Source organism: Sesamum indicum, linkage group LG11 (genome assembly GCF_026168435.1).
Source record: "Sesamum indicum cultivar Baizhima isolate 11 linkage group LG11, ASM2616843v1, whole genome shotgun sequence".
Lineage (NCBI taxonomy): Eukaryota > Viridiplantae > Streptophyta > Magnoliopsida > Lamiales > Pedaliaceae > Sesamum > Sesamum indicum.
In genome coordinates, this window is record NC_142667.1 from 13986622 (window position 1) to 13998784 (window position 12163).

General features: G+C 32.9%; 1 protein-coding gene across 1 annotated transcript; it reads left to right on the forward strand.

The window, feature by feature from the left end:
• Window positions 1-6017: 6017 nt before the first annotated feature.
• LOC105174090 (GDSL esterase/lipase At5g03610) lies at window positions 6018-10860 on the forward strand. The gene is made up of 5 exons (XM_011096077.3): window positions 6018-6176; window positions 6298-6543; window positions 7427-7701; window positions 10124-10430; window positions 10521-10860. The coding sequence occupies exons 1-5, from the start codon at window positions 6113-6115 to the stop codon at window positions 10739-10741; spliced, it is 1113 nt and encodes a 370-aa protein (XP_011094379.1). The 5' UTR covers window positions 6018-6112; the 3' UTR covers window positions 10742-10860.
• The last annotated feature ends 1303 nt before the right edge of the window (window positions 10861-12163 follow it).

Sequence of the window (12163 nt, forward strand, 5' to 3'; positions counted from 1 at the left end):
CCTTTGTAGAGGGGCAGAAGTCAAGACAAGGGAAGGGAGGGAAAAAATTCAAATATTAAATGACCTATTTTGGTTAACTTCTAATCAATCATTCAATTCTTCTTTCCCCACTACCACTAACTGTATACCTAACCAAAATTTCAACTCTAAACCCTAAAAAGTCAATCATCTCATAAATCCGGTGTGTAATTTTGGTGGGAACAAGAATTATTGGTACCATTTCTTAGCAATGGATGCACAATTATTTATCGTACCACTATACCATCTTTGACGGCTACAACATCATATTTAACCATAATTTCATATTAGCCTATTATATACTTATCAATAATCAATAATTACAAAAGGGATTATGAAAAATAAACCACATAAGCGATAAATATATATCCACTCATTTGATGGGATTAAATTTTACGGTCTTATATTCGTACTGATGTAAGTAAACGTTCCACATTAATTGCAAACAAAGAGCTTAAATGGCTTATAAAACTCAAGGCCTTCTTTTGCTAGCGTGATATCTTTTCAGGCCAAACTTATAAGGTTTTTATAAAATCAAAACAAACAATATATCGCACAATAAAACACCGATGAAGTTATAAGTCCATTCTGTACAGTTCTAAAGTTTCAATAGCAGCTATTAGGTCAAGACTCTTGAGGATTCAATGGTGATTAAGTCAAATTATGACCCAATTCAAAGAATAGAAAAGGCAAAGGAGGAGGAGAAGTCAAGAATTAGGACACATGCACAGACAACATTTTAGTACGAAGATGAATGAAAAGAAAAGAAGTCAAATGTGAAGATGTTTTCGTCAGATCATGTAATAAAGCAGTTAAACCAACTCTTACTTTTGAAAACTGTACTACTCTGTCTACTCCTCCAACCATATTAATATACCTTAAAACCATTATGTTAACTGGACTTTAATTCCCTTTTATAATTTCTCGAGGGACATATGCTTTTTAGGTCTCTCAAGTACAAGTGTTTTTCTTCTATTAATTACATGTAAATTTTCTTCAAAAATTCTTCCTTTACATCTAATTCTCTTTCGTTAGAATTTGAAACAAAAAATACTGATGTTAGCAAAAAAAATTACATATATATATATTTTTTTATTTTCCCCCTTTTTTTCATTCACAAACGTCGGTTTGTGACACCCACGATACCAATTTTACTTGTGTCGATAATATATTAAAGTTAAATTTATTTATTTATATATTTATTGAAATATGATATGTTGGTTTATATATTTTATTATTATGTATAATATATTTTAAATCATAAAAAAAAATTTATTATATGCACGTCGGGACGACGTGCCATAATATCTAGTACTAATAAAAAGAAAACCTCGTTTAAACTCACAAATAACAGATATTTACACCACGACACTAATGTTTCAAATTATCAAAAATATCACTTATGTATTTTCTCAACCACTCCTACGCAAATTCTTATTCCCATCTATACATCTATACAAATATTAAAAAAAAAAAAAAATCCTTTTACGCTCATAAACGACATTATTTTTGTGACACTGTATCACCAAAAAAAAATTTTAACTAATATCCATAAATTAATTTTTTTAATTTATTTTTTAAAAATATGATATGTTGATTTATATATTAATTCTTATATATAATATATTTGAAATTAAAAAAAATTAGTTATTACATAGAGACGGAAACGACGTGGTAGAAAGGGTAGTATCCATATAAGAAAAATCTGGCGCTGCCAATCCCATTTTGACATATAGAAATGGTTTTCCTCTCTCATTGTATAAAGATTTCAACTTCAAGAATGCGCTTACGTGAACGTCCTCTTGCCCGCCCTTGACAGTTACCAAACCCTCGAGAAAGAACCGTTTCAACTTCAGATATTGAACTGTGTAGTGTATTGCACCGCCACCCACTCCAACCAACCACCCACTTGAAATACACCAATACCATATATCCATCTTCTCCACCAAGTCAAACAAAGTTGCACTACAAATACCCCAACCCCACAATCTCCACAGAAACAGAAGAAAACTTCATCAGTCGTCATGCCCCGAGTTAATTCACTGACAGCTTTGGCGGAAGCGGTTTCATGGTACGCGGCGTTGTTGTTGGCTCTGATGCTGGTATTGAGCTGCTGTGAATCGGGCCAAGGAGGAGAATTTTCGGCGGTGGAAGTGGAGATGAATAGGAAGGGGGAGAGTTTGTTGTATTCGGAGGGGGGGTGCGATGAAATTTACGTTGTTGGGGAAGGAGAAACGCTGCACACGATAAGTGAAAAGTGCGGGGACCCGTATATTGTGGAGGAGAACCCGCATATCCACGACCCGGATGATGTTTTCCCGGGTTTGGTTATTAAGATTACACCTTTTAAGAATAGGTAGTATGATGAGATGGAGTAGTAGTGTTTTTGTTGAGGTTGTTCTGTTTCTTCTACACACCCACACCCACACCCACACCCTCTGCTTTTCATTTGAGAAGCTTTCCCCCATTGTTTACCCTTCTTTCTGTAAATGTACCTTCCTCTGTAATGCACTGTTCTCTCTCTCTCTCTCTCTCTAATTTTCTTTTCTCTTACAAATTCCTACGTTATTACAGTAATTTACAAGTGTGATTTAAGTCAGTCTTGTTTTGTTTTTGCAATTGCCATGTTAAACAATCTATCTTATTTAAAAACTTAGGCAATCAGAGACCAAAATAATTTTAATACTAATATGTTAACACATAAGATAATAATTACAACAATATCTCAATAAATTGAATAATACGTCATATTCCATCAATATATTATATAACTACGAACAATAAAATTAAAATGAACCAAATACAGAGACATAATAGAATCCAAACACTTAGATTTATTCATGAAATCCATTGTCTTAGATTTATTTAAGCCTAAATATGATTGGTGTATTGATGATGAGATGTATGAAACAGTTAATTTCTGCATTTTGTACTACTGAGTTGGAATGTTCTTTCCCAAAGGAATGAGATGAAACTTTTCACTGCCTAATTCAATGCCACCTTTAATTCTCTGACCAAACTCTTTTATTCCGTAGAATCTGTTGGGTTGGTTACTCATCAAATCACTTATGCACATGTCTCCACTTTTCCTTCCTTTTTCTTTTTTTTGATAAAGAAGGAAATACTGAAAAATAGAGAAAATTTTGAGAAATAATTATATTTATACCCCATGATTTATAATTTGTTCCATAAATAGTCCTACCTTTTTGGATAATTACGCATGCACTCACCAAAACGTCAACATCATTTACTCAAATCATCCTTACTTTGTGGTTATCAGGGATGGTCTTTTATAATTGCATAAAAACAACAGTGATTTATGTAAATAAATTATAAATAAGAAGTGTAAATATAATTATCCCTGTTTAATTTTATCTGGACCACCAACCAATAGTCGTACTCTATTCCCAAAATAAAAAGAAAAGAAGAAAAGAATTGGGAACAAAGCCCAAGCTTAATTGGGCTAATTTGGGCCTGGAGAGACCTTTGAATCAACCTTTCCTGAACAAACCAGTTACACAAACGCGACTCTAAGTTGTAGATGAATCAACAATTCTACTTAATGCCTAACCCAATCAATAAAACCAAGATTTTTTAGTGGGCCTCTCAGAAAAAGCCCACAAATACTGCAGCTTATTTAAATACCCACATAAAGCTGAATTAAGCAACTTAGAGCGTATTTGGCTAAACTTTTTTAAAACACCTGCATCTTATAAGAAGTTTTAAAAGTTTATAAGATATTGGGTCTTATTATAAAATAAGCTAAATGTTGGAGTGTTTAGCATACTAAGGTCTTTAATTGATAAAATGATTAAAATGGACATGATAACATTCAAATCAAATATGTTGCTACTTATTGGCATATTTTGTTTTAAAAAAATTTAAAATACTTTTATAAATAATACACATTAGTTTAATTTTAAATAGAGTTTAATAAATAATTTTTTTATAATAACACAAAAAATAATGAATTATTACTTAAACTTTTGAATGAAAGTAATATATATGTATATTCATGCTGGCTGAATATTAATATATAATTGATAGTTTTTTTGTTAATGCAATAGTTACTTCTCATCGTATAATTTATGATGTCTTGAATTTATATTTTTCAATAAACATAATATCAATTCCAATCTTAACTTTATTTAAGTATAATAATTTATTCTTAAATGATAAAATATTTGTTTTAATATTAAAAAAATTAAATAACAAAAGAAGTTATTAAATCAAGAGTGTGTTCGTGTGTGTGAGAGAGAGGGGGGGGGTGAGAGAGATAAAGTATGTGATTGTATGAATGAAAATAACTTTGTCTTATGATATATTAATTTTATATAGCTTATAAGATCTTATAAATAAAACTTAGAAAAAAATTAAATTTTTTTTAAACAGTTTATAAGATCCAAAACATCTTTATTGAGATCTTATAAGCCCTTTAAAGAAAAAATAGCCAAACAAATATTTAAAACTTTTAAACTCTTAACCATCTTATAAGATATTTTGAGAAATTTATAAACTTAGCCAAACACCCTTTTAATCTCAGGCAGTGGGATCTGGAAAAGGTTTTTAAACAACAAAAGAAGTGCAACATGAGGACTTTCGAGTAGTCATCCGTTCTAGTACTACTTTCTTACATATTTTGTGATTCGAATTCAACTCCAAAGACCTGATCACCTACACCCTTAAGTCCGCGAGATTTGGATTTTTAAACACGGTTGGTTGCTTGGGGTCAAAATTTTTTAAGGAAGGTCTTGTATTCAAATTTGGATATGTGTTCGAATTGGGTGTATATATATATTTTTGTATGTATATTTAAAAGTTTATTTATACTGAATTTATTAAAAAAATCTTATCAGTTGTTATAGTTTGCACATATTTGTAAGAGATTATTTAAAAGTATTTAATTTCATCATAATTTAGGAAGCCATTTGAAGAAGAGTTAATGTAAATGAATTATAGTGGATATGTCACATATATTTTGGTGCCCACTTTCTCCTGTTTCTTAGAAATAATATTCAAAACTTTGATCCACACCTTTAATTATCTCTTTCAAAGATCATATAATTAAGACCTTGGAGTTCAGAAGCTGCTACACTCTTATATACAGTGTCTATACTTTACAACTACTTTTGAAGTAATAATAAGATTTTAAATTTTTTTGAATAAAATAAATTAATTATAAAACATCAGTAATATCAATTTTGTAATCAAATCGATCATTATATATAAATAAGAATATTAAATCATTAAACTCCTTATGCTTTCGGAACCTATGATCATAAAATTTTAACACCTTACTTTGAAAATTTACAGATTTCTATATTAGTTTTATCAATTCAAATACCTTAAAATCACTTAGACTCCATCTGGACGAGACGGATTCGGATTTGAGTGATGAATTTGAAAAAATAATTTTAAATAAAAAGAAGTTAAAATTTATTAATATGATACATAAACATAGATCGAAAAAATTAACATTAAAGAAGCTAAAATAATTGAAAAAGTTTTAATAGTGAAGAATTGAAATGTTTAGGTTCATAAATGATGAGTTAAATGCCAAAAAGTGGGAGGGTGGTGTTGGAGTTAGAGTTGCAATGGCAAGAGAAGGGAGGTGGTTGTGGGTTTCCCTGTCAAATTAGGACAGCTTACACTAATAATTAATGTGTCTATCAAGTAATGAACAGGGCAGCAGCAAGTGAGAGTTAGAAAAGAAAACCATTAATGCCCCATATTCTCTTGGACCAAAGTAACCCTCGAGAAGTTCCCACTCAAACTATCATCATTAATGTTCTCTGTCCACACCCATTCCCTCCCCTTATAAAATTATTCAAAATTTATCAAATTAAAATAATGTGATATGATTATTATATAATTTATTTATTTTTTATTAATTATAAAATAAATATATTTAATTTATATACGATCAAATTCAATTTAAATTAAAATTTTGGGTAGAGACATGTATACAATTAAAAAGAGGGAGTCCCTTCTCCACAAATCATTCATATATTGTATATATATATATATATTGATACAAGCGCGCTTAATTGTTTCAATTCAATACTCTTTTTTCTCTGCAATATCATTCTCTCTCATGGATTCCTTCTCCTCTGCCTTCCTCTTTCTCTTCTACTCCTGCTTTCTCCTCACCTCTGCAGGTACTCATTTTTCTCAAACTAAATTCTCTTCTTCTTCTTCTTCTTTCCAATTAAATTATACTTGAATTTCCATAATCACCACTCCAATTCTCAGTTTTCATCCATACCAACAATCTTGCAGGATACTCAGTCGTCCAAGCGTCACCTCTCCACCACCACCATCACCAGCGGCGGGAAGAGCACGAGGCATACGATCATGGTTTCAGGCGACGACCCACAAAGCTGTTTGTGTTTGGAGACTCATATGCTGATACAGGCAACATCAGGAAATCTCTAGGGAACTCATGGAAAGATCCGTACGGGACCACCTTCCCCGGAAAGCCCGCCGGCCGATTCTCCGACGGCCGCATCCTCACTGATTACCTTGGTAATTAAAGTAGCTAGTAGAGAGCTATAATATTAAAAACTCCCAACCCCACACAGCTCCTTTATTTCTTTTCCTTTTGTGGTGTGTGCAGAGGTGTTGCGCTTGCCAGTTGCCTCCATTACATAGATATAATAATTATGGGCATTTTGATCTCATCACTTGCCCTACTTTATCTTTTCTTCTTCTGCTTTCTCTTTTCAGGGTTTTCAAACATGGGCTTCCCCTTTTTGTGTTTGGTGGGCTGTGATTTTCTGCTTTTTTGCATGTAAATTTCATCAGCTGGTCATCTTCTTTTATCTCTTCCCATAATTACCTGTCATCACATTACCCACATGCACTACCTTTTCTTTCACGTCTGTGTTCATCTACTCTTTCTTAATTTCTTTTTTCTAGGGGAAATTAATAATAGTATGTATATATCTATATATAATATTCTGCAATCGTGTGCAGATTTGTGTGTGTGTGATGTACGATGATGCTGCAATTAAAGTGATCAAGATGGGATTAGTAAAGTGATTAATTTAATAGCATATATAATTAAGTCACTTTTGCATCCACTAGCACGATTCCAGAAATGCTTGTTCCATTCATTATTATCTTGCTGTCGCTTTCACATTATGACTCTCCTCCATATGCATTTCTTTCAGAATCTGACCTCTTTTCTCCAATTCTCTCTTTCCTTCAGTTATCTATACGTCCTGCTTCCGTCATCTCTGTCCTAAACTCAAAAAAAACAATAGTTTAATTAAATCAAATTTGGATCAATCAAATGTACATGGTCAAACAAAGTACATTAGATGCATAACTAGAATATTGTCCTTAATTACGATGTAATATTGATTCAGTCTGATCAAATTTGATTCGGACAAATGAAAATGAACAGCCAAGTTCTTGGGAGTGAAGTCACCATTGGCGTACGCATGGATGAAATTGGGAGGGAAGAAGTTGAGAAATGGGCTGAACTTTGCATATGGAGGGAGCGGTGTGTTCAACACTTTGGGCGATTTGTTGCCCAACGTCACCACTCAAATCGACTTCTTCGAGAAACTCATCAATGACGCTCTCTACACCAAACGGGATCTGCAGTCGTCCGTCGTTCTTGTTTGTCTTGCCGGCAACGACTATGCTGCTTATGTACTCAAAGATGGCTCCATCGAGGTACCTACCTATTTTAACCAAATATATTAAATCGCTACTTATTAATTTCTAAGGATTTATATGCATTATTAGGGGTGTTTGCGTGAGTTTATAACTTTTTCGAAATATAAAGATGTTTGCAAATTCATTTTTTAATTATCATCATATTAATTATAAAATTGTAATTACTAACTTATTATATATGATTTCACGAAAGTTGGATGCACAAATTTATGGTACCTATTGGATGCACAAAATTTGTGGTACCTAGGGGCGGCATTCGATTTTATTTCTAACTTCCTATATTATTATCCTAAACTGGAAATTTAATATTTATTTATTATAGTTATATATTATATAATTTTTTTAATAAAAAAAATTCGGCTTTCCGTTCAGTATGATATCCCGAATATTGAGATTTTGAAAAAACTTGTATCCAATATTGATTGCAGAAAAATTACATATTTAGTTCCATATGTTACGTTCTGTTTTTTTTTTTTTTTTTTCAATTTAGTTTCATTTATTATGATATTTTTATGTTGCATCTTATAAAGTGATTTTTTTTCAATTTTAAACCTCACGTTTTTTTTTTCTGTCTAATACTTAACAGAGCCGTTAGAATTTCCTATGCCTTTACTGTTGATTATGGAACGAAAAACGAATTTGAGAAGTAAATTTCAACTTATGAGTCGCAAAATAAAAAACTATACTAAATAAAATTAAATTAAAAAAGATCAAACATATGGGACAAAATTTGCGAGTTTTGTTATTGACTGTGGTTGAGTGGATCAATAAATTAAATTGTGAACGCTCCTAGCTATAGCTATTGCAAAAATTGAAGATATTGTTGTGTGTGTGGAAACATGTAGAATTTGGCTGCACTAGGAGGGAAAGAAGAGGTAGGGAATAATCATTTTTAGATGAAGATGATAAGATGTGTATGATGGGAACTATAGGAAAAGAGATATCAATGGGACAGAGAAGAAATGTATATATGTCCCATATTTTTCCTTAGTCCAACGATTAAACAATGAATATTATAAGTGTGGTGTCTGTATTCCTGTCCACATAATTATGTTTTTGTAATAACACTGAGACTTCAATTGTAAATCAAACTCTTTCTACAGAAATGCAGCAGTTGACGTGGCCACACAGTTGATAGTTGGTATGTGTGTTGAAAGTGGGTAGTTGTTCACTTCACAGTTCACACTAATTGAAGGTCATTGAGGTTGACCAGCTAGCCTACTCCTTGAATTGGCGAAAGCAAGCCATAATTGCTTACTCCAACACTGCCTGCTTTCTCATTTGTTTTGTTCATTATAAATATGAGCAATCCAAGAGAATTAGGTGGCAAGTCACCCCACCCATTAAAGTCTAGTATGCAATTTCATTTCAAATTTCCTTCAGTGTTCCCTAATTGCCTATCAAAATATCTGAACTACTTTCTTGAATTTGATTAACCCACTATTACGTCGTGCTTTCACGAAATTTGGTATAATTATATGTGAATTTCTAATAATTTAGAATATTATATTTAGTACATACTTTAATGTTTGATGTCATCCAACAAATAGGTCATTCTATTTAGTAAAATTTACAAAATTTGCTTACATCAATAAATGAGTTGAATAGAAATCCATATTAGTGTTGATTGACTTACAGATTTATTATAGGTCTAATAAATTTTTTCTCACCAAACTACCCTTATTATAAGGGTGGCAATGTACCTTTTTACATGCATTAGTGTATAAAGATGTATAAGGGGGGTTTAGTTAGAAAAAAATTGTTTGACATACAATAAGTCCCTACCAAGTCAATTAAGAGTAGCTATGAATTTTTATTCAACATTGTTTTGCTGATATCAGCAAATTTCGTGAATTTTGACCAACGCATGGATCCATTTTGTTAGACAAATCAAACATTAGGAATACTAGATATAATTTTCTAAACAACAACAAGTCTTCGTATAATTACAACAAACCTTAGGAGATGGTGGTGTAATTTTCACTTTATCTAACTAATTTTAATTAAGTATCCCAAATTAGGTTTAGCTTGAGCGAACTAGTCATATAACGAGTGTAATATACAATAAGTGTATCCTGAGGGACAACCCAACAGTTCAGTCACACAAAACTTTTCTGTTGGAGATCTCGTGTTCAAACCTTGGGTGTTTGCGTGCATGTTGGGCATGTGAGTGGTTAAAAAAAATTGTAATACACTTTCCAGCCATATGATTGGTTCCTCTCTTAGCCTGTCCACTAATATAATCATATGACAAGTATAGAAAAATTCTTGCCCAAAACGAGTTTGTACTTGCCCTATAATTGGATTTTCAACAACTATATTACACTCGTCGTCTAAATGGGTCGGGTTTTGTTGAATTCTATTTGAACTAAAGTTTCCGAATGTTATCTTAATCCACTGAAATCTGCTTTCTTGTTAGGGTCTGCAAAGGTTCATCCCTCAAGTGATCAACCAGCTCACCCTCGACTTAAAACGAATCAAAGCACTCGGAGCAACCAAAGTTGCTGTTACATCCTTGGAGCCATTGGGGTGCCTCCCTCGGATGACACAAATGTCTGGCTTCCAACAATGCAACATCACGCAGAACTTAGCTGTTGGTTACCACAACTTCCTACTGCAGCAAGCAGTCGACAAATTGAACAACGAGACCAGAACCTCCACATTCTTCATTCTTGATCTCTACACCTCCTTCACATCTGTGCTCGAGCAAAAAGGAGACTCTCAAGGTAAATAATATGCTAATAAATACTGTTTTGTTATCGTTTTAGTTCTTGCATGCATGGTAATCACATAGACTTATCTGTCATTCAAAGCAGGGATTTTGAAGTTTGAGACTCCATTGAAGCCATGTTGCATGGGGATAAGTACCGGGTACTGGTGTGGCAGCCTGGACGACAAAGGTGCAAAAATGTATACGGTCTGCAGTGATCCAAAGTCGGCGTTTTTCTGGGACGCATCGCATCCAACCGAGGCTGGATGGCATGCTGTCTACACGAACTTGAAGTCGAGTCTTGAACAGAACTTGAAACTTTACTAAGAGTGTTGTTGTCTTTGTACTAGATAATGCTTAGTGTTTCTTTCTTGCTTCTCTTCATGTCCTAAATGTGACAACTTCAACTTGTTTATTTATTATTTGTTTTGGTAGTATTGAGTTAATTAGTTGTCGTGGGTTGAAAATTGGTTGTATGATGGTAGTAACAGAGTGTAGGGAAGTGATTGTATATTCCTTAAGTTTGGTTGGTTGTGAAGGAATGAGGTGTGGACTGTGGAATAATGTCTGATCTGTGGGTGGGAATACCAAGCGTAGCTTCTTTTAACTCTATCAGCCTTAATGGGCAGTTGTTGGATTATGGGCCTGCTGAGAGTGTTATGGCATTCGTATTGCTGAGCGTCTGGGCCTCACTAAATTTGACCTCTGCTGCCCCCTATTGGCTCATTGACTCCTACACAACGGGACAGGAGATTTACTTGAATGGACCCGTATCAATGGCCCGGCCCGCCCCGGGGGCCAATCCTGGCTGATCCTTGTACTTTCGACCAGTTTAGTGGCCTAGGATTATCTGATCTTGAGTTACGTTTTTTTTTCTTTTAATATGCATTATATATAGTTTTATTTTATTTTTTTAAATGAACTATTCTAGTATTTTTTTATATTTAAAAACTTTAAATTTTTTATTTTTATTATTCTACTTCTAAATCTTTAGTGCATTAATTCATTAATACTCTTTATTTTTTAAAAGTTTGTTTTAAGTCATTTTTGGAATTGTTACTATCTAAGTTTATTACATAATTTTAAACTATTTTTTCTAGTTATAATTTTTTATGTGATTTAATTCATTATTCATTTATTTCATAAAGACAATTATAAATTTTATTAATTGTTCAAAAGAACACCTCACTTTTACACAGAAGAAAGGCATAATCGGCCATAATTTAGATCCCAACCTGACAGGTAAATAGATTAGTTAAAAATTTATCGAAATGGGGTCTATTTAAAGGTCCAAGACAATTTTAGGACTGGCTATAAATAGTAGTACGTGGGTAAGTCCTGAATTGAGCTTTTTCCGGATTATAAGTCTGTGCTGGTGTTGGACAGCCCAACTCAATGTTCACCAGAGATGCCTATAGTTGTTTTGACAAAAATTCTTAGAATTATGATGTGATTTTGAATTCTTACAAAAGCGTTTGGTAGAGATAAATACATATCCCAGCTTTTGCATCTGTTTCCCAACCAATTAGTTAGTTAGGTCTTAATTGGTTGTGGGCAGATTCATGCAGTGCAGTAGAGAGTAGTCTGGCGCCAAAACTGATGCACAGGCCATAGTGCCTCTGCTAATAACTTGTTGGTGTTGTCTCACAAGGACATATATAGGGTTTTGGTTGGCGGGCTCCGTAGTGCATTTATATATGAATCTGGTATACGAGAACCAAGATTGCTGCATAGGATGTAGCAGTTTCT

Bases quoted from the DNA above. Each gene is read 5' to 3' on its own strand.
- LOC105174090 (XM_011096077.3), top strand. From the start codon at position 6,113: ATGGATTCCTTCTCCTCTGCCTTCCTCTTTCTCTTCTACTCCTGCTTT. The intron at 6,177-6,297 runs GTACTCATTTTT...ACAATCTTGCAG, and splicing joins CTTTCTCCTCACCTCTGCAG to GATACTCAGTCGTCCAAGCG. The intron at 7,702-10,123 runs GTACCTACCTAT...CTTTCTTGTTAG, and splicing joins TCAAAGATGGCTCCATCGAG to GGTCTGCAAAGGTTCATCCC.